We start from the raw sequence: 26,461 nt of genomic DNA, 5'->3' as shown, positions 1-26,461 counted from the left end.
AGTGGAAGAAAACTCTGAATTTTTCATCAGCTGAATATTGGTTGTTTATCTGTGAAATAGCAATGGTACTTAGAATAAGAAAAAGATTTTTTCCTACCACATATAAGCAAATCTTGTGATTTAGACAGAAATGACAGTATTTGTATTACTTTCTCTTTACTTCTACCTATTTTTCTTCTAAAGTAGTTTCTTTCAGGACCTTGGGGACTGACAGAGACCCTTAAGAATGAACCAGTTCTGGGGCGCCTGGGTGGCTCAGTGGGTTAAGCCGCTGCCTTCGGCTCAGGTCATGATCTCAGGGTCCTGGGATCGAGTCCCACATCGGGCTCTCTGCTTAGCGGAGAGCCTGCTTCCCTTCCTCTCTCTCTGCCTGCCTCTCTTGTGATTTCTCTCTGTCAAATAAATAAATAAAATCTTTAAAAAAAAAAAAAAAGAACAAACCAGTTCTGAATGCATTTTTTCTTCTGGTAAATTGATGGGTAAAGAAAATATAATTTATTTTCTTCTGGTCAGTCTGTTCACAGGAAGGAAAATACAGAAATGAAAATCTGTTCTTATACACAAAACATGTTTTGTTTTTTAAAGAAATAGTAATATGTCAAGCTATTTTAAAAATTTGGAACCAGGGAAGCCTGGTTGGCTCAGTTAGTTAAGCATCTGCTTTGGGCTCAGGTCCTGATCCTGGGGTCCTGGGATCAAGCCCTGAGTCAGGCTCCCTGCTCAGTGGGGACCCTGCTTCTCCCCCCTCCTTGCCCCCCTACTTGTGCTCTCTCTCCCTCTCAAATAAATAAACAAAAATCTTTTTAAAAAATAAAAATCAAGAAAAATTTGGAACCAACACAGCAACATTTGCTAAGTATTTGGAGTAAATGTGTTCACACAATTTAAAGTTTATGTTCTGCTCTTTTGGGGTCTTTTTTTTTTTAAAGATTTTATTTATTTATTAGAGAGATGAAGAGAGAGCACAAGTAGGCAGAGCAGCAGGCAGAGGGAGAGGGAGAAGCAGGCTCTCCACTGAGCAGAAAGTCCGATGTGGGGCTCAATCCCAGGACCCCGGGATCATGACCTGAGCTGAAGGCAGACGCTTAACTGACTGAGCCACCCAGGCGCCCCTCTTTTTGGGTCTTTAAAGACCCTTCATGGCTAACTACCCATTACTTTCATTGAGGCAGTGTTACCACACATTCAACACATTCAAAAAGTGATGCCTTCTCTCGGGACATGCTAGAACAGTGCAGTAGTGACTTCTGGTAAGGACGGTTTTACTGTCCGCGCCCCGGTGACTCCTCTGCCTGTGCTGACTGCAGCACGCTGGTTAATTTCAGATACCATCAGCGAAAATGGAATATGCTGAACAAGCACTTATACACTAATGGCTCGTTATAGAACGGAGCTGTGGCCCTTCAGTAACAAAGAATGATTCAGAGGAAATGAGTTAATTTAACAAATTGCCAGTTGCCCACCAGCCGTCTTAGCTGAGGGATGATATATGCAAGGTGCACTGAAAAGAATGTTTTCCTCGCCTTTTTTCTGTCCATCTCTCCATCTCTCATTACCCCCTGGGGAGGCAGTAAAAGTGGAGGGGGGTGCATAGCAAATAAAAACTGGGACAGCCTGGCAAATTTTTATAGTGATTTTTTGAGCTGGATTAAATGAATTGAGAATTGAATCTTCAAAATGATCATTTCTTTTTTTAAGGGTCTATTTATAATCTGGATATTTTCAAGTGAGGAGAGGTGATATTGTCAGGCTTAAGTCTTCTGAAGATTTACTAAATTGTGGAAGTAGCTTCGCAGAAGCTGCAGTGAAAGAACTTTTGTATAACGTATATGTCATGTTTACAACGTTAGAAACAAGAGCTCTCCTATTTTATGATGAGACAGCCGCAGAACAACCAAATAAAAGGGGTGCTTCAAAATCCGTATCAGAAGGCAAGATTTTATTTCCCAAGGCTCAAACCCGTTTAGGTGTGCGAAAAGTGCATAAATGTTGCCTGAGTTTCTGCACGGTAAATCTGACGATTCCCTGCATTATTTTGCCACTGCTGTTAGGAAATTAGTGGAATGGGTTCGAGTATTTCTGCTTGGAAAAAATCACTGAAAATAGTGTTCTTCCAGTCATAGCACAAACAAGCTCATATTTATCATTTACAGGCAGGTTTTATTGGTCCTGGGGATGTAGTCCCCCCACCGGCCCCCTATTCATCTGCTGATGGCCAATAAAAGCTATAGGAAGTCTCATCAGTGAAATTAGCAATCTGTGGGGACGGAGATGCATTAATGCCTGTCATTCGAGATTTGTGATCATTGGGCTATGCTTTTTATGACCATTGAAAATATTGGCTTGCCTTAATAAAATGTAGAGTTGTTTCTGTTGTTAAATATATTTTAAAATGTGAGCACAGAAGTATTCTTTGAGAGCCAAATGAAAATTTTTTTTTAATTTAATAAAGTACAGCTTTTAGGACTAGCAATCAGTGTGTGATAAGTGACCACATATTTTAACTCCTTTCTGCTATCCTTGACAAAAACTGCTAAAACGGCAAAAATTTTGCTTTGGAGATTTATAGAAGTGGAAGATATGTAAAGAACATTAGATATTTTTCCGTTTTGTAATGGGATCTCTTCTTGATCTGCTCTTTATTTCTGGTCTCATCGGGCACCAGTTCAGTTACAAGTTGGCCAATTAGAACCAGGATACTTGAGATTAAGATTAATACGTATCATTTTGTGGTCTGTGAAGTCTTGTCAGATCTTGCTTAAATAGGAAAATTGTTGAGTCTAGCCCAAACCACCAGCATCACGGATAAACTGTTTCATCCCCTCCTTCCAGTCATAGGACCTCAAGTTGGGAGAAATCTTGAATGATCCCAACTCCAACCCTACCCCCACTGCAGTGAGTCTCAACGGTCAACTGGCGGGGGTTTCTTTACTTAGAAGAAAATGCCCGATTTACCAAAGTTTACCGATTTTATCTTTCTTTAGCTCTGCAGATTTTTTCTCATATATTCAGCTGAAAATTGGTGTTCCTGTAGTAGTACCCCATTTCCGCCCCTTTAAATAACCACTCCATACATCCAACTGTGATGTATTTGAAGATCAATACCCTTTGCCTAAATTCTTCTGCCACAAACACCAATTCCATCTACCTTCTCAGTATGGTAAAATTTGAGCCTCCCAGCCAAGCAGATTTCCATACACTGAATAAGTTCCATTTTTCCAACATTCTTTTCCACTCTTTTCTGTCCACACAATTTCCTATTATGTGTCATTTCTGCCTAAGTCATCAGCGGCATGCATGGTGGCTAAGCGAAACAGGGATATGTATGACGACGAAGCTATTCTGCCTCTTCTTCTGGGTCTCCACGTCAGGGAGCCTGCTAGGAGAATTCGTGGCATGTAGTTTGGAAGGTGTCTCTGCATCTCTTCACGTTCTCCCCCGTAACCTGCAGCACCCGGAAATTATCTTCTATGCTGTGGCGTTTGTGCCGAGAGCAGAGCAGTTCTGTTGCAAATTCAGCCTACTTTGGGGACTCTGCATGTCCTTTCACACCACGGTGTAGTGAGACCTATAGATACAGAATATTGTTAAAAACCTGACTCTGAGAGTTTGTGCAATACTCTATTCCTGGACTGCTTTGAGCTCAGAAGCAAGCCTTTCTGCTGGCGATGTTATTGACTCCTAAGTCATTATTGCCTTTGGACTTGAATCTTAAGACTATCAAAGTGCAGAGGAAGGGAGCGAGGGAGTCTGGAGAGGGAAGGGGGCTGGATTTTCTTAGCTTGGAGTAAGTTTTAATTTGAAAGCTCCCCTCCCCCTTTGGTTCAATCACAACAGAAATGGAGTGGAAATCGCTAAGGTATGGCAACAATATAGTAGTGTAGTTGTAATCTTTTTGCCAATTTGATAAAAACCAGTTTTGGGGCTAAATGAAAAAGTATAGCCTTGTGGTTTCTTTTTATGACTCTGTGTGTGTGTGTGTGTGTGTGCGCACGTGTGCATATGTGTATGTGATTGTACATCCTTTTAGTTTAAAGAAAATGTCCTCTATTGTTAGAGTTGCCCCAAATAGATTTTGCTTTCTAATAAGCAGTGCATAATTTGTTAAAAGTATGTCCCAAACAGTACATAGGGAATCCTTACACTAAAAAGGATTCATTATTTGTAGGAAATTCACATTTAATTGGGTATCTTGTATTTTTATTTGCTAAATCCAGCCATCTTGTTTTAGGTGGGCGCGATGGCTAGTGAATCCTGATCTCGGAACGGAACTGTACTCCTTCTAGAGAAGGGAAGTGGATCTCTGCCTTGGATAGATTGTCTTTTAACTTTGAGAAGTGAGGACTGTTGATTAGTAAATAGCAGGAGTCGTGTCCCTTTTGTGTAACCCACACTGCTGGGAGGTTGGGGGGCAAACAGGCCAAAATCTAGGATTCTCCTTGCCTTGGGGCTGTGCCTGGAACAGAGAGATGGTTTTACCAAGTGATCCAGGAGGGGAAGGAGCAGGAAGGCCAGGGAAAGTAAAGAAGAGTCTGATCCAAGCCAGGAATAGCAAGTTTATCATTAAAGACAAAGGTTTAGCCTTAGGCTATAGATTAGCAAAAAGATAAGAACGAATTGGATTCTTTCAGCAACCTGAACCTGTGGGCCTGGAGTAGTGGCACAGGACAGGAGAAGAATGGCCTGATTTTAAGCCACAGGGATGGAGTAGACACCCATGGTGTGAGGGACAGGAACCAAGTCAAGAGGAATTTTCTTGCAGAGAGATGCTTTAGCAAAATGAGATATATTCAACGGATGAAAGTGGTCCAGACCAAGGTTTGGATACCTCTGCCAGCTTCACAAATGCTAAATCTTTGCCTCTGAGGGGTCTGAGCTGATGGCAAGGTAGTAAGAGCAAAGCTTTGTCACTGTCAAGAAGGTCATCTTAGATGAAGACTTAGCCAAAGATTTACAGAGAGATCCATTAGTAGGCATAGATGTATTTGAATATTTTATCTTTCCACTACTAGATAAATGGGGCTGGTAAGGATGTGAGTAGACAAACAAGAAAAGACATACAGAACTGTCCTATTTTATCTGAGACACTGTGTGATACACCACCGAGCAAATCAAGTGGAATCACTTTGGCGTAATGTCTGGGAAAAGACTTCGATGCATGTGATGGCCAATTTGCCTTTCCTAAGTTAAACTTGAAAATTACAATCTTTAAGTCTGTGAATATGTTTAGATGTAGCTGTGTATATCGTTTCCCAAGATCATAGAATTATAAAATAACAATGATTTATTTTAAGGAAAATTTGACCAACATTTTCACTTAGGAATGTTAGCCTGTAACGAAGACGATTGCAGATCCTCAGGAAGCTTTTTAAAAATTCCCTTGTGGTAGTTCTTGAGACGTGGACATTGAAATTGTAAGGAAGGATTAGTGGAAGTTTTGGGGATTTTCTCAAATAATATTTCATTATGTTGATCTTACATAATTGGATTCAGTTGCTCATTAAAACTCATCATCAAAAGTAATCGTTGGAGTAGGATTTCAACAAAAGAAAGCTGTAGAAATGAATTTTTTGTTCCTTTGAAGATAAATGCTATTTAATTACTATGAAAGTTGATATAATTTCAATTATTTAGTAAGTTTACGAAGTCCTATTATGAAACCAGTTCTTTTATTCTACAGATATTGGAAAATTCTAAAAACATAAAAACGATGCATTTTAAAGGAAAGGGCTTTTTGTTCTTGGGTGCAATACTTATTCATTACTTGATAAATGGTTCTTTTAATTCAGTTAATTAGAGTAATTTATAACCAATTATCCGATACAGCAGACTTGTCATTCTATATCTATAAAATAAACATGCATTGTTATATTTATATGGATTAGTCGCAGTAACAAAATATTACCTACAATAACTAATAATACTGTCCTAGGCTAAATTTCATGGCCAACAATATTTAGAATTATATCAATGGATTTCTGTACTAATATTAAAATAATTCAACTTTGAATTTGAATTCCATTAAATTTTATATTATTCCATTTATATTGGAATATAATGGAATTATTAATATTAATTATTAATTAATTAATATTAATATTAATGGAATTTATATTCCATTAAAAATTATATTATTAAAAGATTTAAGAACAACCCCCTGGCATTTTGAAACTGTGCACTTCAAAACCAAGACATGAATTAAAAGTATGTCTACAAGGTTCATGGTATTTGTGTTTTGTTTCTTTCAAAAGGAATGTGCATTTTTGTTAAAATAAGTTGTTGCTGCGGCTGCCTTTCTATTCCAAGCTAATCCAAGCTTAACAGCAGGAATATCTAAGACTAAGACATTTTTCTTTTAATAAATGAAAATGCTAGAGATCCTCTTCCTCCCCGTCCCCCTCCCCCACCACCAGCTTCTAAAATCAGAGGTACAAAGTGTTTTTTTAAGCTGTGGGGGGCACCTTGTTTTATTTTATTTATTTTTTAAGTTTCTTTTTTCCCTAAATTTCTGTGTAGTTAACATACCGTGTTCTATTAGTTTCCAGGGTACAATGTAGTGATTCAGCTGTTCCATATATAACTCAGTGCTCATAGTGATATTTCCCCCATCCCCCCATCCTCCTCCCTTCTGGTAACCTATAAGTGTGTACTCTGTGGTTAAGAGTCTGGTTTTTTGGTTTTTCTCTTCATTCCCTTTGTTTTGTTTTTTAAATTCCACATGCAAGTGAAATCATGTGGTATTTGTCTTTCTCTTACTAACTTATTTCACTTAGCATCATACTCTCTGGATCCATCTGTGTTGCAAATGGCAAAATTTCATTCTTTTTTCATGGCTAAATAATATTTCGTTCTATACACACCACATTGTCTTTATCCATTATCTATCATTGGACATTTGAGCTGCTTATGATTTGGCTATTATAAATAACGCTGCTAGAAACGTAGGTTCAAATTGTGTTTTTCCATTGTTGGGGTAAATACCCAGTAGTGGAATTACTGGATCCTGTGGTAATTCTATTTTTAATTCATATTGCCACCAACAGTGCACAAGGGTTCCTTTTGCTCCACATCCTCACCAACATTTGTTTCTTGTGTTTTTCATTTTAGCCATTCTGACAGGTATGTGTGATATCTCATGGTAGTTTTGATTTGTGTTTTTCTGATGCCAACTGATTTGAGCATCTTTTCATGCAACTGTTGGCCATCTGGATGTCTTCTTTAAAGAGATGTCTATTTGTGTCTTCAGTGTGGAGGTACCTTTTGAATCAAGTATTCCTTTGTTATCATAGGTAATCTGTACAGTAGAGTGGCAGTCTTTGTAATTAACTCCAAAAGGTTAAATCACCTTTATTATACTTACATTATACCAAAATGAGGTCTCGTGTAGTTTCTCCTTGGCACATTGAAGTCACTCAATAATTGTTATTTCCTTTCCTTCAGTATCTTTCCTCAGACGTGATAGAAATAGTGAGCTACAGCAACGAAGTGTTAACATGAGGTTTTCTTCTCTGTTGCTTGTTATCACACGCGGGAACGTGCAGCCCCTTGTATGGGAGTCAGTTCTTTATGGCAGCTTTCAGCCATGGACTTTTCCAATGGAAAGCAAGCCCTTTAACTCTGCAGTGTGGTCCAGGGTGACATTTGACACTTATATGGTTGTTTGTTTGTTTGTTTGTTTGTTTTTAAATGAAGTAATTTTGCATATTGCTTTTTCTTTTTATTATGGAAAAAAAACATGAGAATGTTAACTATTCACCATGCCAATGCTTCCCTTTCTGCCCTCGGAGTTTTTCTCAAGGACACTGAACACTCTTCCTGATTACTTTTTATTGATTTCTTGACATTTCTGCTCAACATAGACTGCTTATTTTTAGGAAACAAAGGATGCTCAGCTAAAAATGTTAATGGAGCACTTGAAAGTACAGAGTTCAGTGTCTCCATCATGTCTCTAACACAGTGGCAGTTTGAAAAAACTGTATCACTGCTTTGCCAGGTGCCTCCATTGTCTTATCTTACTGCAGAGAGAAATGTAAAGTTCTGGGATTCTCAGAATTCTTCCAGAGCTTGAACTTATTTTGAACAAACCTGTGACTTACCCTGTGGCATTTCAGGTTTTAAGTAAGAGTAGACAGAGTCAACTGAAGGAAAAAATTAGCAAAAAAAAAAAAAAAAAAACTGAATTACTAAATAGAGGCTAATGAAAATGAACCAACTCAACTCTACGGTATGCATTCTTAGTACAATTTTGCAGTCATCTGCGATCAGTCAACACTTTAATGATGTCTGCTACTCTCTGATTTGTCGCATTCGTTTTCTTAGGACTGGATATGCTAAGCAAATCTGATAAGATAATCCTTACAGGTAACCTAACCAAAAGGAAAGAAAGCTGTTTTATGTGAGCTAGTTAGAATAGTCTATTTCCATATGAGTTGCTCATTTAAATTACTTGATTGTCAGGACCTTCAGCTAGGAGTGCTACCACAGGACCCATTTTTTAAAACCATCTTGTAAGTGAAAAACAAATTTAAGAAAAACCTTCTTGTAGGTGATTTATGAAATCATGAAAATGAGGTTAAAGAAAATTAGCAGTCAACAAAATGAGCCTAATTTCAAATGTCACTGGAGATCATTTTTCATTATATGTGATTTATTTGCATCTCTTATAGGTACACCTTTTTTTTTCTTTCCTCCCTGTTTGCTGAGTACAATCAACTTTTAAAGGATCTAGTGACATTAACATTGCATTGAGGTCAATCACAGATCTTGTGCAAATATTAAATACTGTGCAGGGATCATAACTAAATTTAGCATTTTGTTTGGAATAGTTCCTGTTGCCATAGCTCCCCAGTGATGTGTATCACTCAGCAAATTTATATTTGTAAGTGCATTTATAATATGTGCATGCACAATTTCTGTTAGCTTCATAAAGAAATAAGGTAGTTTTTTCTAACTTTGAAATTATTAATAGATAAAAATTAATTTAAAAATAATTTTGAAAAAGAAAATGGGGATCAACTGAAGGGAGATTAAATAGAATCCCTGCAGTATTGTTACATAACATCAATTTTTTTAAAAGATTTTATGTTTAAGTCATCTCGGTACCCAACATGGGGCTCAAACTTAAAACCCCAAGATCAAGAGTCACATGCTCCAACACTGACTGAACCAGCCAGGTGCTCTGCCAAACTGAATTTCTGATAACTTCCCAAATGTATACTAAACTACTTAGGATTGGTTTAGCTTTCTAGTTCTTAGCAAAGCTTAACAGAGAAGATAACTGTGTTATTCTGAAACAGACAACAGGATACTAGATGATGTGGACGGAGCATTTTCCCCCGGAGTTTAAGACTTAAAAAACGTTGATTTGAACAGCAGTGGCTTCCCGTCTTCTGCTAAGAATACCTCATCTAAAAATAACATTTTTTAAAAGATTTTTTTTTTAATTTGAGAGACAGAGATCACATGTAGGCAGAGAAGCAGGCAGAGAGAGAGGAGGAAGCAAGCTTCCTGCTGAGCAGAGGAGCCCGATGTGATCGATCCTAGGACCCTGAGATCATGACCTGAGCGGAAGGCAGAGAGGCTTTAACCCACTGAGCCACCCAGCTGTCCCCTCCAAAAGAAGGGGGGCGAGGGAGGGAGGAAGAAAAAGAAAAGAAGGAGAAGATAGGATGTTATAATTTATGGCAAACATTATCAATGCCAAATGCCTGCTGGGCTAGATGAATATGATTTTACCTCAAACAACAAGATTACCAGAGAAAATGGTTTTTATGGCATAAAGAGGAAGATGCTGGAGCACCTGGGTGGCTCGGTCGATTAAGTGCCCGAGTGTTGGTTGAGATCTCAAGGGTGGTGAGCTGGAGCTTCTGCATCAGACTTTGTGCTGGTCAGGGGGTCTGCTTGAGATTCTCTCTCTCCCTCTGCCCTACCCGCATTGAGCTGCTCTCTGTCTCCAAAAAAAGTCTTAAAAAAAAAAAAAGAGGAAGATGCTTAAGAAGAAAATATAATACGCAGAGAACTTTTCCATGTCTGCAGTCACAAAAGGTCTTCTTGCTCTGCTTCTCATGTCCTTTACCTATCTTGAAGATTTCCTTAAGTCCAGGACATGGTAAATAGCATGCCCAGTAGAAATGGTAGTGGTGAGCCTGTTTAATGTATTTTTTGATCTTTAATGCTTAGCTTCATTGGGATATAATTTATGATGTGTCATAATCCTAGAAATATGACTATTAAGAATGGGTAGACCTTGGGGTAACTCGGTGATGGACATTGGGGAGGGTGTGTCTTGTCATGAGTACTGGTTATTATATAAGACTGTCGAATCACAGGCCGGTACCCCTGAAACAAACAATACGTTATTTGTTCATTTAAAAAAAAAGAATGGATAAACTTATTTCTTCTATAATAAGAAAGGCGGCAGAAGCATTATTGTGTTCCCAGAAAGATGGCACTACTTTTTAAGATTTCACACTAAGTCAGATATTGGGTAGGAGAATTCTCAAGAGTCAGCCAGATATGGCCCTTTTACTTACACTTTTCTCGGTGAGCCAGCAGTGATTCGGATGGCTAAGTCTCCCGCCTGTTGTGGAAACCACGCCCCAAACAGTGTTCTTGTAGACCTCAGTTTCAGCATGGGAGGGAATCAAGATCGTATTTCTGACTTTCTTGTTCCTAGGACAGAAAAATGCAGTTTCTGTCGCAGGTAATGACAGTCCTGTTTAATTTGTTACCACCTTTTTTCATCTTTCAATTTAGTTTCCCTTTGGGATACTATATATAGTGGGCGTTGCCGGTAAAGAGTTCATAGCCTTATACAAGATGATAACCAGGTCCACTTGTTATTATTGTTACTATTTTTTGACAAAAGGAGTTGGACGTTGGGGATGAGAGAAGCATGACAGGGAACTTAAATAACATGCTTTGCCTTATTAACAGCAACTATGAATGTTCTTCAACCTTGGAATAATTTTTAAAGCACTTGCTTCCTATTTTAAAGTATGCCTTGGGAATTGGAAATGCACACAGAGCAAGTTCCATATTTGGACTCAGTACCGATCCATGTCGACCCCTTAAAATGATTGCTTCTCATCTCACTTTGAACATGTCATTTTACCTTATTAAGTCATCCGATTTAGCCGAGCATGGAGGCAGTTCTTGTTATTTTGATTATAAAATGCTCCTGACCATTTGAGGATAGTTATGGCTTTAGAGCGATCCCCAGTCTTTCTTGTAATCGCTTATGATAGTGATAGATTTCTTCAGTCTGGACCTCTGCCCCCATGGTTCTCTGATCTAAGAGCGGGTGGAACTTTGTTCTGACCTCATGGTCTGCCTAGTTAGAATTTCTTCTAAAATAGAGCAAAGTTTTTAATAAATCTGATACATTCATTACCTCTAGACTTGGATGTTTCGTATCTTCTTTCGCAGAGTTGCTGAAATGGTCGTCAGTATTGTCTAGAGCATGGAGCACTGGCCCCCCCAATTAGAAGACCATGCATGACTCAGTTCCTAGCTTACTCACCTTTTCTCTTTGTACCGCCACCCGCGCACATACTTTGCCCATCTCCAGAATGGGATTCTCCTTTGAACAGATCACCCTGCCCATAGAACAGCTTGCAGGTCGATAGACATTTTCAATTTCGACACGTTTCCTTATGGCCATGTTGATGTGATTATAGTTCTGTGTTGGAAACTCTAACTTCATGTCAGGATTGGAAGCTAGACTTCACGATAAGTTACAGTTTCCCAGCCCATCAGCCCAAGGAGTGTGGTGCATTCAACAGGAAGAAAGAGAAATGGAGGCAGGTAATCACCTTGAGCATAGAAAGTTTCTCCAGTTAAAATGAACCATCCTGCGAGATCACTTAAATTTAATCTTTCAGGGATATGACAGCCCTGTTTACATCACAAAACTAGCATCTCATACCTAATTGAATTGAACTTCAAATTGACTCTCTAGGTCCCAAGAAGTACTAGGATTTCAGAGACCCAACATCCTTCCTGTTCTCTCCTTTGCCCCCTACATCCACCGTTTGACTACTTTCTATTTGCTTTCTGACTTGCATGGGTAAGATTTTTTTTTTATATATATTTTTGGCCAACATTTTTAGTGGATAGTACTGTGGGTTTACCAATGCCTAGTTCTGACTTTAAAAGAAATATTTTGACACCGTGTTTTCATTTATAATTTCCATCTGTTCTTCCATGTGTTGGCTTGTCCACCTTTGAACAACTGAAATTCATCATTGACAACTAAAATATTTCACAGATAAAATGGTCTTTGAATCCTGAAGACAAACAAACATACAAATAAAAAAGGAAAACAGGCAAACAAAGCATCCAAGCTGGTATTTGGAGGCTGAAATGTGACAAAGGGTAAATAAAATTGAGCTTAAAATGCTTTCAAGAATAATCATGTAGTCTAGTATTCTGTTAGCTAATGAATTAACATATAATATTAATTGGTTAGAGTGACAAAAGCCTAGGAAACAAAATCGGGGTGGGGATCACAGGATACCTTAATGAAGGATCACTGAATTCTTAACATCTGTCTGCCGATTAAGATCCATTTATATTATCCACATTTAATTCCAGGGACTTGTGTGATCTCTGTAGAACAGTGAGTCACTTCCCTGAGTTCTTCATACTTTTTTTTTTTTTTTTGAGTTCTTCATACCTTAAGAAAAATTCAAGTACTAGAGTTTTTTAATATAACATTAGGCATCAAGGACCAAGAAGAAGGAAGCCTTCCAACAGAAAAGCGCTCAGCCTGTGACTGATCTCAGTTCAGAGACCGTTAACATTCAGGGACTGAGCCCGCAGCACCCCAAAAAGATGGGTCATGAAGAAAAATTCTCTGATTCTTTTAACGAAAGTGTTTTCTATTTCAAAATTCTTCAGAGGTAAGGATTTCTTAAGGAGATGAATAAAACAGGAATGAATAAAACAGGACTTTATGAAGAATAAGGTTGAGGTCTGATTCCTTCCCCTTAACAAGATCTCTTTGGCCTGATGAGGCTTTGTTTTGTGCTTTGAAATAGAACCAGAAGTTGTGTTCCATCTCTTCGCTCTCCCTTGGTGGGGTTCGGAACCATAACTGACCCTGCACAAGTCTCCTCGTTCTGGTGGTGCAGTCACTGGATTCTGTAGTCACTGGATTCCACTGAACTGGAAAATTCACTACTCACTAGTATTGGCAATGCCCGTTTGAACAGAACTAGCAATGCAGACTCCTACTAGATATACCATTTAGTACTGCAAAGTGTTGGGCTCCTTGAAAGCTTTTGGAAAAGTGACAGATCTCAGCTGAAGACACTTAATTCTTTTCCCGGAATTGTATGACAATGCAAGGGATTGAATTGGCAAAGTGGACCCGGTTTGGGATCTGGTTTTGCCTGCCTGGGGTTGTCCGTGGTGGTCTTGTAGAGCCGTGGTTCCCTTCCAGGTGGTACGCTGAGCAGCCATGAGTCCCTGCTTTGAGCTGTCTTCCTGATCAGTGTTTGGGTGTGAGGCACCTTTGTAATAAATGGAAAGAACGAAGATGTGTATTTAGTCACATACCTGCAGCATCTACAGAAATGGTTTATGTTTTAAAAGGGGGAAGATCGGACACTTGGGTGGCTCAGTCAGTTAAGCATCTGCCTTCAGGCTCAGGTCATGATCCTGGGGTCCTGGGATGGAGACCTGCTCCTAGCTTAGCGGGGAGTCTGCTTCTCCCTCTCCCTCTGCCGCTCCCCACTCCTCTTATTTTTGCTCTCACTCTCTCTTTTGCTTTCAATGAATAAATTTTAAAAATTAAAAAAAAAAATAAAAGGGGGAAGACCTCAGCTCTTTATTATGTGTATTTTATATAATAATTATATGTAATTATTATAGCTCTGGGAGATGGAGGTATTTTGTTAGTCCATATACACAGATAGATGTATCGTCACCGAAAAAAGCTAATAAATTATATCTAAGATCCTATGTGTGGACCTTAAAATTCCGTTTCTGGCAATGCAGGGAAATAGCCAGGCGTGCCTAGATAAAACGCTGACCTCTACTCTTTTTTTTTTTCTTTTTTTAACGATGTGCTTCAACATGCCCTTCAGTTTTACTATAAGCAGAATGATTTCCACAGTTTTCCCAACAACCAAATCATGTATACATACATCTGTACATATATGTATAATAAAACAGGCCAGATGATGATCGTAAGACACTAAACATATGGCCCCGTTTTTTTTTTTTTTTTTTTAATAATTGTGTACTTTGGGAAAAGAGTTCAACATGCACACCTGTCTGTTTCCCTCCTGTTGAACAACAACAACCAATGTCAACGGTAGACAAACAGGTGCCTATTGGGTTTGAGGGTAGAGGCCCAGAAATTAAAAACAAAACAAAATTCAAAACAAAAACCCCAAGGCTTTAAGGAAAGCTCCTTTAGACATAATGGAGTCAGGGCTAATTTATCATTTTGGCCCAGTTTCTGTAAAGGCAAAGGCTTTACCTGTAATATTACCTCCCCCACAACCCCCATCTGTAACCTAAAAAAGTACTGCTCTTTAGAGAAACGATACCTGCTATGAACTAAATATTATGAGACTGGCTAGTCCTTTGGGGAGGGAGGACGGGGCAGCAAGTTTTTGTTTTGTTTTTGTTTTTTTTAAGATTAAGCATTTAAAGTTACATGTTTTTGGAAACCTTGCGTTATTCATATTGGTCACGTATGAACAACAATAACGGTGTTGAATAAAGTTAGATGCCCATGTGATATCTAGTTACGTAGGATTTATGCTGGGAACCTAAACACTGTGGCCACACATGGAAACACATCATGTTACAGAGAGGGCTGTTGGGCTGTTCTGATTATGAACCTGGAAACAAGGCACTCCTGGGAGTTCTGAGAAAATTATGGACTGAAATGAGCCAAGTGGTACAGAGCAAGATGCGTATGTTCAAACACGCTCTCACTGCTTAATTCCTTTATGCGCAGCAAGCTTTAACCTGAGGGAGGAAAATGTGGTGTTTATAGAAACAGAATCTGCCCATTTATGTCCACAACCATCAGCCAAATGCAGAAAGGCAGGAATTTGGCTAAATGGTGTGTAGCGGTGTGCAGCTGGGGGTTAAGGCTGCCCAGGTACCACCCAAGGACTATCACCCAGGCTTCTCATATTCCAGACCCCCCATCAAAGGGTCTGGCTCAAACCAGAAACACTTGGAAGATCGTGTCTGCATTGCTCAGAGCCCGCCTTTTCTGCACTTTATGGAGGCTCCTTTATGCAAAACACTGAAAATTGAGATTTCTTAAAACTTTTGGCAGAAATCTGTTCCTGTCGTGAAGATACTTCCATAATTTTAGGAACCTTCCTGCCCTGAGCGTCTGTGTAACTTCCAAATTTTAGGCTAACTGTGATACTCTTTATCATTAATGGGTTCTTTCATATCAACAGGCATATGGTACAGTCAGATTAGAAAAGCATCAGTCCTGAGGCGCCTGGGTGGCTCAGTCGGTTAAGTGTCTGCCTTTGGCTCAAGTCATGATCCCAGGGTCCTGGGATGGAGCCCCACATCAGGCTCAGCGGAGATCCTTCCTCTTCGTCTCCCGCTCCCCCTGCTTGTGCACGCTCTCTTTCTCTTTCTCTCTCAAATAAATGAAATCCTTAAAAAAAAGAAAAACATCAGTCCTAGTGTCTTGGCTGCAACTTTTTCACTTACTAATGACTGCCGAATAATGATTATTTCCTCTTCTCATGTCTTACAGTTATACGGCAGTTTGTTTGTTTGTATTCTTCACATGTTGCATTGGTTAGAACTTTCAGAGCACGTTAAATAACAGCATTGGTAATCAATAAACTTTGCTTGATCTTTACATTAATGGAAAGCTCTCCCAGAGTCTCAGGGTTAAGTATGATTTGAATTGTTTGCTAAAAGTAGATCTTTTTAAGTGATAGAGAGTATCATCCCCAATTCTACTTTATCGTGTATCAAAAAACCTGAAATTGATTTTTTCATTTATAATTTAAACATACATAAATGTATCTTTCAACATTTAATGTACAGGTAAGCATGTATGCTAACATACGAAAGTACAGGAAATAATGAATAATGAATCTCCATGTAGCCATCATCCACTTCGGCAATTACTGGGTTGGTTTCGTTTTTGTTTTTTTTCATCTTGGTCAGACTTACTTCCCTTCCCTCTTACTATTTTGAAGCAAATTCCAGACATGTTATCATCGAATATATACACATTTCAGTATACATCTCTTAATGCTAAGGACTGTTTTTAAACTAACCCCAGTACATTTGACACCCACAAAAGATGATAACCCCATAGAAATATTAATGATCTAATTAGTGATCAGATTTCCTTTTATAAATACCATTCATTTAAAGCTGTTTGAATCAGGATCCAAGTTTGATGCAAGGTGAATGGTTTACATGTCTCTTAACTCTCTTTTAAATGTCCCTATTTGGGATTTTTCTTTTCTTTCATCCTCTTGATCTGTCTCTAATTCTACCTCTCTTTGTCTGTTTATCCTCCTTCAGTTTTGTTTTGAAGAAGGGAAGCTGTTTCCCCAGAAAAGTTCTCCATGGTCTGCGTTTTGCTAATTGTAGGCCATGATGTATCTTTCATTATTCCTCTGACCTCTGTACTTGCTGCAAATTAGTAACTGTATGTGGATGTTTGATTAAATTCAGGTTTGATATGGCAGATAATACTTGATAGTCTCATGGAAACTGATGGTTAACCTCATCAAATGTTGATTCAATATCTATTGAGATGACCACATGACTTTTATCATCTGCTATGCCATGATTTTTTAGATTTGTTGAATAAGATAATTAATTTGCCTCCTAGTTTCTATCTTCTGACCTTTCATCTGCTTTCATTTCTAAATGTATTTTAGTTGATGAATAAATTAACCTATGTCATTAAATGTCACATGTTAATTTCAGCAGCTTGCTGAATAACTGAATCCTTGATCAGTCTACTCTGTTTTGATTTGTTTTGCTTAGTACTCCAAACTTGTGACTGATTTTCTAATTGACAGGTTAACATTTTCTACATTGACTTGACCTTCTCCCAACTAAACTGATACTGGTAGAAAATGCAGTGTGTAGTTAAGAATGTACACCTTCTACTTTTAGCCTGAGGAGATCTATAGATGTACCAAATTAAGCCAGTCAAATGGACTGCTAGTATTTGCTTTGCAGGCTGGATGGATTTTACTCCTTTAGAATAGATATTGATGGGAAAAGATTCAAGGGACTTGAATCTTTTGAAAGTTTGTCCACTCTCAGCTTTGGAAATTTTATACTTACATAACAGTGAGTGATTACTAAAAAGTATGTAGCAGAACTGTATTTCTGGAGTTGACTTATTAGCTAAGGAAAGATTATTGGCCTTGTGAGGAAGGAAACATAGCTCTCTTGTAACTCCAACCAGCCAATGGCCCACTGTGGGAAGAGACTCCCCACTCCCTCTTCTTTACAAAATCTATGACATCCTATAAAGTATCTGTCATTGTGATGTTGCTCTAAGAAGTAGTAGACTGTGATTACATTGTATCATGAGTGAAATGCACTGTCAGAGAAAAAGAAAAAAAAGATAGCAACTTGTGTGTTTGAAAATAACCTCTTGACAATTTTATTTTTCTAAGGATAACACTATCTAGTGACACCAAATCATTTGCTCAGCAACTGCTGGGAACTTAGAATCTGCTTTCTGTTTAGCTACAAATGACATCAGTGTTACAACAAAAATTATAATTTTGTTTTATGAGGAGAAACACCCAAAGGTCACTTTTCACTCTGCTGAAGAAGGAAGAAATAATAGGATCTGCGCAGAGAGCTTGTAAGACAGAGAGGAATTAAAGGCAATCTTATTAACCTACTTAAGCTACAATATACATTTAACAAAACAGAAAGCAAGCATTTCCTAATTCACTTGTGTGACCTTTGGGCAGCCTTTCGCTGTGCACCTCTGAATTCTTTGCTACAGAAATTTTATTAAATTTCTATGGTCATAGAACTATTCTTTGGAGATGATTTGTACCCTCTTTTTAAATATGGGATAGATTATAAGATATACGAAAGTTCTTTCTTCTCCACCATTCTTATGTGTGTTTAAATGATGCAAAAGCCCAAGTTCATCACTTATACCAATTAATTTCCATTGGCCCTTGATGCCAACTTGTTCTTCGGATTAACTCTTACCTTGTGGGTAGTCTGCGAACCTCTGACACATCTAGCTTATCAGCCAAGTTTGTGGGTCTGTGAAGTGAGATGCCTTAATTCTACTTTAGAAAGTTCTGGTTTCATTTATGGTCTCATGGTGCCTTCTCTGGCTTCCCTTTTTGTTATTCAGCAGAGTTCAGTAGAGGAGAGGCCAAGGAAATGGTATGCTACTTTAAATCACTGTATTCCCTCTGGGAAAACTACAAGCCAGCATAGGGTTGGGCTTTTCTGTTGTTTTGTTTTTTATCACCTCTTGTCATTTTTTCCTCTTCAACAGTTTATTTGCCATTCAGCGGAGGATTGAATTACTATTCAAAAAACTGGCCAGCCCAGAATGATAGTGCTTCAGGACTTCTGAGTCAGGCTCTGGACTTTTCCTTTGGAAAGCTAATGACTCCCCCTTCCTTCCCTAGTCATCAACAGAAGCTACATGAGATGGCCCAGTACTTCCTGCTCAGCTTCTGTTCCAGAGCTTTCCTTTCAGGAGTCTCATAAGCATTCTGCCCTCCCCCAACCCCCCCAACCCCCACCCCCATGGGAGTTCAAAGTGCTTCTCACACTTAATTGCAAGGAGCTGTATTCCAAACAAGAATAATAATTGTTAGGTCCCCCAATAATAGGTCCGTGATTAAAGGAACGAGACTGATACAAAGTGAAGGTCAAGCAAAGCTTTATTCCGCACCAAGCGTCAAGAATCAGTCCAAACGTTCGCGGCCACGCCTCTTACAGGGAGGGCAACCGTGAAGCAAAGGCCATGTGGTTGGGCCTGGCCACACACAGGTGGCCAATGAAATTGTAACACACAGAGAAAGCTGCACAGTCATGCTAGGTGACCAATTGAATTACAATTTGCCCTGGTAGATATTTGAATTAGCCTATCACCTTGGTTAGAATTGGCTCCCAAAGGGCGGGGCCCATACTCCTTGGTAACTAGGGAGCCGGTATGCATCCCCCCACTGTCTCCACCTGGCCTGACCCACCCTTGTATTTGGGCTTTGTTACTTGGGGCTGGTTTCTGGCACTTGTTTTTAAGTAAGTCCCCTGGGGGAAGGGGAGCAGGGACAGTTGAAGGGTTAAACAACAAGGTTATTGTTTAACGGATGGAAGCGCTCTGGCTAAAGAGGTCCTTACAATAATAATTTCAGATTTTTTTCCTTTAAACTGGGAGTTCAAAGAGCACAAAAACATGCAGATTTCTAAACACAGAGCCATTAAAGATATCACAGATAATGTTTTAAAAAGAACGAAAATGAAAATCAAACCTGTAATGTAGTGATTGGCAGTTTCATATTAGAATATACACATTGTTAAAATGTGTGTTTCATTGAGAAAACTGCATAGAATTAGTTAAATTTTTCTGCAAGGAAATTGTTAAGAATTGTCCTAAAAACTGCTAGGAAGGACTCCTTCACTCAGGGAGGACAGGGTCTAATGATTGCTCCTTGGGGTAAATAGCACACACTTGTGCTAATCCCTGCTAATTGTCAAAGAAGAATAGAGTAGCTTCTTATCAGCAATTTGCATTTGTGTAATGGCCCTGCTCTGTTAGTGCAGTCTACTTTGCTGATAAGGAAAACACCACTTAAAGGAAGCAAGAAAGTAAGCCATCCTTTCTAGAATTGTTTTCTTTTCAGCCAGCCTTGAGCAGAGAGCTCCTGGCATTCTACAGGAAATACTGTGTGATTCTGTGGGAAAACATTTAGTGATGAACAGAGAACACTTCATTACTTCCCAGATTTTTTTTTCCCATTTTATTTATTTTTTCAGCGTAACAGTATTCATTCTTTTTGCACAACACCCAGTGCTCCATGCAAAACGTGCCCTCCCCATTACCCACCACCTGTTCCCCCAACCTCCCACCCCTGACCCTTCAAAACCCTCAGGTTGTTTTCCAGAGTCCATAGTCTCTTATGGTTCGCCTCCCCTCCCCAATGTCCATAGCCCGCTCCCCCTCTCCCAATCCCACCTCCCCCCAGCTACTTCCCAGATTTTTACAGCGTATTTATCAAAGTGTGCAGTAGCGTATGGCTTCCAGAATGTCCCGTTATAAACAGCCTATACTGCGTCCTATACAGTGTGAACGTCACACAGTTCTTCTGTATTTTATAGTTTGAAACTGTTACATTAACAATATTACAACTACACTTGAGTCAGTAACTTGGAACTTTGGTCAGAAATATGAAAGAATTGCGTGTGTCTTGGAAGTTGAAAATAATCACACATTTAAGACCGTGTTCTTTTAACTCAGATTATTCTTCAACTTAACATATAGGCAAATTTAGTGGTTATTAGTTATTAAGAAGAGGTTTTAATACAGTTAAAATAGAGTAGACTATTTATATGTACTTCATGCCTTGCAATCATGCCATGATTACCTTTTCCAAATTAGACAATCTCTCTTCATAATTTGTAGAAGAATAATATACTAAGAACATTTGAGGCTTGATTATTTGTAATTCCTGACTCTGAACAGACGTGTTTTTTGCTTTTCTTTGTTCCACATTTATACCACTAGTAATAGTAGCAGTACCATATATTTGCGTGCTGACAAAATATTTTATCACACTTCCAACAACCCTGTGACAGCACATTTTATAGCTGAATTTACTGAGGCAGTTTAGCTGGATGAGAGTAATGGGTCAAACTGAGCTTTGGACCTGAATCTTCTTAGCTAACTACAGTACTCATTTCACTACATTTTATCGATAAAGGTTTCCTTTTAGGAAGAATTGTTCACAGTCTTACAGTTTTTATCCCTTGTAACTCTAGTTGTTATCTCCATGTCTTGCCCGTAATAGGCAATCATTGAAGAATTGTAGAAGGGAGGAAGGGAGGAATGATGGAAAGAAGGAAGAATGGAAGAGAGGGAGGAAAGAAGGAAGGCAGGCTAGAAAGAAGGGAACCCTACTGTGTGGGGCAGGATTTGGGGAGTCTGTGAATGGTGATGTTGGTCTCCAAATTGTTGGCTAAGTCAGAGAACTGTCCAGCCTCTCCAGGGATGATCATTAGTCCTGACCTATGTGCCAGGAGAGACCAGGTCAAGAGTGAAACTCTCCAGAGTGTTTCATTGTCTCGTAACAAGTTACTGCTTTATTTATACATTCTTCCTTGTAATATTGTAGTTGCTCACATCTCAGGGAAAGTGTGTTTGGGACAAAGTATTCATATAAATGGCAAGCATAAAGGTAGTGGGTTCATATTTTGCAGTTCCTGATGGCTGTTCATTTAGCAACTTACGAGAAGGTGGCAAACTCCCAGATTATAATAAACTAGTCACGAAGTGGTGAGAGGCTGGGTTTATTAAGTACCAGATGAGTGGGATCTACTTCGCCTACTTCCAGGGACAACTGTGAGGGTCATCTTTTATATATCGAAACACATTCTACCCACGCAACCTTTAGCTCCACCTCTGATAAAGTCCTCCCAGCTCCCCCAGAAAGAATGTCATTCCATAGCTAGGTCTAAGAACCTGCTCTGTTTCATTAATTTCTGGCAGAACTCCTAAATGGAAACTGACTTAGCAATAGAGCATGTGTAAGCCAAGGAGGAAGGGTTTCACTGCAAAATTTATAGATCTGCTTAAGATTGTGCACTGCATTGAAATAAGGAGAATAAAAGGAAACCTGGCAAAAACCTGAAGGGTTCATGTATCAGCATCTCCATCCCAGATTCTTCTGACAATTACAACTTATTCCTGCGTTTGGCTGTCGGTTCAGAACAGCTGTACCCAGTCGGCTAACACTTAGCATCACCTGGGAGTTCATTACCGCTTTCCAATTCCACAATCATTTTCGTTCTTGCTGCGGCTCAAGGACAGAAGTGCTAATAAGCACAATAGTCTGTGATCGTATACGATAGTTGCTACTGAATTTCCTCCAAGAATCATTTAATCATCAGATATCCCCTTGCTAGCCTCAGGTGATGATCTAAGAATTTTTCAAATGAAGGTGTCATAACTTGGTGCTGCAGGATAGCATGAAAAGGAAAATCGTTTCAGGGGGAAATATTTTTAAAAACCAAAAAAAGGGACGATTATTTCCTTTCTTTTTATTTTTTATTTAAATTCAATTTGGTTAACATACACTGTACTACGAGTTTCAGGGGTAGACTTCAGTGATTCATCAGTTGCATATAATAGTGCTCATTACATCACATGCCCCCCCTTAAGGCCCATCACCCAGTTACCCCATCTCCCACCCACGTCCCTCCCACAACCCTCAGTTTGTTCCCTAGAGTTAGAGAGTCTCTTACGGTTTGCCTTCCTCTCTGCTTTCATCTTATTTTATTTTTCCTTCCGGGGGACTGGGGGGATTATTTCTAGTTTCAACATACAGTTATCAATCTTACTTATCTTAAAGTCCAAGGAATAGGTATGATGTATTTATCTGTTGCTTCTATCACTGTGAATCTTTATTGTTAGTTTTATAATATGTACGGAGTGTCTGTTCTTGCGGGGAATGGGGGTTTCATTGTTTTTAGGAAAAGCCTCAGGATTTGTTCTGGAAGAGCCTAGTGCAGTGTTTGCTGCTCGGCTTGGGTGAAGGGTAATCCTTGGCAACCTGTCAGGGATTCAGAGACCACTGGGGTCTGCTGGAGGACCAGAGTTTTTCTGGGGGAATGACTGGTGACAGCGCACAGCAGGTGGTCCGCTCAGCGCTGTCACCTGGGGCAGCAAGGGAACCCGGCCCAATTCCTCATCCCACAGTACCCTGTCAGCACTTAAGAGTCTGAAGCACAAAACTTTTAACATTTAAGGCAGATTTTCTCCTCGTAATCTTTTAAAAGCAATTACTATGGATGGAAATATTAATACACAGCACCCAAGTTTTTCACATGAAGATCTAATACTGGATTCAAATGATACGTTGTGGGGTGGATAGAAATGTCTACTCCATGATTTTATGAAACGAAATGATGCCGATTACATTGCGCTCTACCTGACAAAGAGGTGAGAGTGGACTGATAAGACAGTGTGAAATCACCGCATTCCTCCTCTCCTTAAGTTCGTTTGCTTTGGTTGGTAGATCTCCGAAGGATACCTTGAAATGCATATTAAAAGGACTTTTCTTTGGAGTAATAAAAAAATCGACCCAGTTCTCCATTATTCATAATAATGATTCAAGAGTAACATGCAACTTTGAAATTCCCAGATTTCCATCGTCAAGATTCTTATCTGATTGACTAAGTACCTTCCCTACTTGCCCAGTAATCATACCTGCCACTGCCCATTGAGTGCCAGGCTTGTGCCAGTTCCCTTACCTAGAATATTTCTGATCCCTACAAAAATCCTGCAGGAGTACCATTATCATTGTTTTCAAATTGGGAATATTGCATTCTGGGTGGCTAAGTGATGTGCTCAAAGACGCAGAACTAGTAGAAGATGGAATTCAAACCAGACCTGTCTCCAGAGTGCAACTCAGTCTGACTTGTCTTTGCTGTTATCTCTGAAAGCCATGCTGAGAGTCATGAATGGCCCCAAAACATGTCCTAGATGGGAGAATGCAAGGCAAGAAAGGCCTTATGTAATTCGGAAACTGAGTAATCACACCCTGAGTATTTCTATCAACTAGAGTAAAAACCGGAACTGGAGAAGTCAAAAATGAAACGGAACAAAATGGGGACTTATGAAGGAAATGAAGAAGAAAAGCCAAAGAAAATGGGGGGAAAAAATACATGAGAGGTCAAATAAAAGTAAAAAAGGGCACCTGAGTTTCACATGCAAATAGTGAAACAGAAATTGAGAAGGAAGTCCGGGAATTAAAAATTACTAAGAGTGAGTCAGTAGCCAAGGAATACTTTTTGTCTAAAGATACATGTATATTTTTTTTTCTTTTTCATGAAAAAGTCAATGGGATTTTTGTTGGCTTACCGTAATGCTTTTGCTTCTCATCCTGATAGTACCGGTCATGAACATGATGTAAGTTAGACTGTTTTGGGTTGAGACTGAGCCCTGCTTACAATGTGTGCAAGGGTGTAAGCGGGGAGAAGTTCAGGTATGAAGTGCCCTTGAGTCTCAGGACCAAGAGCTTTGGCTTTATTTAATCCATGTGCTTGATGGTGGAGCCCTCATTTTCACTTTGCTCTCACATACCTGAGGTTTGACAAGAGGATATCAAGCTTAATACAAATTAAGATCAGTGTCTACTCCTGATTCAAAATGGATGAATTTTTGTCATGCTGTTCTACTTCTGCAACAATTATTAGACTCTTTCCATTTCCTCAAAAGTATGGTGGCAGTCAGACATTGAACAGTGTTCTTCAGAGTAGAATAGAAATTTTGAAGAGAATGGCTCCTGATCTGTATGTTAATATATATTCAACTGATATATATTTTTTATTAGGAACAAATAAGCCACCTTGTGTTCTTCTTTGCCGTATTTATATATATAGATACAGCTATAGATATAGATATCTGTATCTCTCGCTATATATAGATATCTATATATATATAATACAAATCTAAAAACTATAAGGCCAAATATACACTTAAAACATAATTTCCAAAATAAATAAGTAGTTGCCATTCAAAAGTGACATTGAACTTGAATTGTACTGACATGACCTTATATCATTATATTTGAGCCTGCCTGAAAAATTTATTTTACTTACTGGCCTTAGGTCTTCTCTTTTCCAACTTCCTGAGAAGATAAAATACTGGTTATAAGAAATGCTGAGCCTTTTTCCTATTTCATTCTAATTAAAGTAACTGTGCTTACCCTTTGATAATTTGGTTCCATTTAATTACACCCAGAAAGTGCTTCACTTGTTTGCTGTTGTTTATTAAACCTGAAAGTGTAGCGAAGTCTGCCGTGCCTTATGTGAACTCTTCCTTTGAAGAGGTTGTAAGACTAAAGACTGTTGAGAAGCGGGAAAGACACATGTAAACCTTCCCCTTCTTTATCTTCTATCCAGCTACGTCAACATCTACAACCGGGACAAGCCATCTTGTAAAGTGTGCAGAGAAGGAGAAAACTTTCTGTGTGAATGGAGGCGAGTGCTTCATGGTGAAAGACCTTTCAAACCCCTCAAGATACTTGTGCAAGTAAGAAAAGAAACCCTCTGTGTGGCTTATGTCCGTTTCCGCTTCTTTCAGATGACTCCACATCTCATGATGTCTTGTTGCTTCTTTGCCCGATTTTGTTGCATCCTGTTGAATAATGCTGTTTTATTTGTAGAGTGTTTCGAAAAATTCACACCATTTGTCATCTCCTTTGTTACATCCGGAACTGTTTTTTGCTTTTTTCAGTTTTCTTTGTGCCTTTATATTTATAAAGTTGCTTTCCCTGTGGTTTTCCTCACTGGTACCTAGAAGAGATGTGCAAATATCATAGAGACCTAGAACTTCCGAAACCTCCTTCTCCATGCAGCATATGAAGGAGCTTGTAAGATGATGTGCCTTTTTACCCCAGTGACCATCTCCAAAATGAATAGCTAAAAGCAGCGAAGGGCAGAAGGTTCTTTACCTACGCATCTGTTACACTTGGCATTAGCTTATTGGTTTACAACTATTCTAAAAATGGAATTTAGGTTGATCTCACTAATGGGGGAAAAAAAAAAACCAACAAACCCAAATTGCATGTTTGGAAATGCTTTTAGTGTGTGGACCATCATTGCGTGTAGCAGGCAGAGTGTCCTTTCCTGCACTACCGTTGTTTGAGATATATTTAGACCGGAGCTCTTTGCAGTGACCTGAAGGAGCTGATGCACCATTAGGAAGGATCACAGTCATTCTTTCTTAACAGGCCGAATGAAACAATGATATTACCAGTACATTCAGTATTTAAGCCTTGCAGTTAAAATTAGTAGGTCTTATTAAAACCACATGTTTATTGTGCCATGCCTTTTAAGGCTCCTCTTCATACTCAAGCTGTGAGTGGGACATGAATGCATATAATGTGACGTGGTTAAAAAAAAAAAAGTCGGACGTCCCACTGAGATGGTGAAAAACACCTATTTATTTTGCAGTTGCCTGATGGCTGTGTCTCATTGTTCTAAAGAAGCTGCGGTTATGATAAAGGAGGGAAAAAAACATGGCGTCATAAAAACCACCTCCTACTCCAGAACATGAGCTTGTGGTTTACTCGGGGACAAGGAAGAGCAAGTTTGTCAGAGACAGAACTGCTAATAGAGCAATTCGCAAAATGGAACAAAGGAAAGGGGGCACAAGAAATAAGAAAGAAGGCCATTTCCCCTTTACATCATATAAATAGTATACAAATATTTATGTGCCAATTCT

At 39.0% G+C, this 26,461-nt stretch overlaps 1 protein-coding gene across 9 annotated transcripts in view; it reads left to right on the top strand.

The window, feature by feature from the left end:
* NRG1 (neuregulin 1) overlaps positions 1–26,461 on the top strand; it is a 1,111,365-nt gene that overhangs the window by 1,043,739 nt on the left and 41,165 nt on the right. For all 9 annotated transcript variants that reach the window (XM_045992965.1, XM_045993010.1, XM_045992973.1 and 6 more), the window contains one exon: positions 25,138–25,267. In XM_045992965.1, the coding sequence (XP_045848921.1) occupies positions 25,138–25,267 (130 nt within the window). The remainder of the gene's footprint in view (positions 1–25,137; positions 25,268–26,461) is intronic.

This window comes from Meles meles, chromosome 2 (genome assembly GCF_922984935.1).
Source record: "Meles meles chromosome 2, mMelMel3.1 paternal haplotype, whole genome shotgun sequence".
Lineage (NCBI taxonomy): Eukaryota > Metazoa > Chordata > Mammalia > Carnivora > Mustelidae > Meles > Meles meles.
Note: the sequence above shows the minus strand (reverse complement) of the source record. Positions and strands in the feature narration are given on the sequence as shown.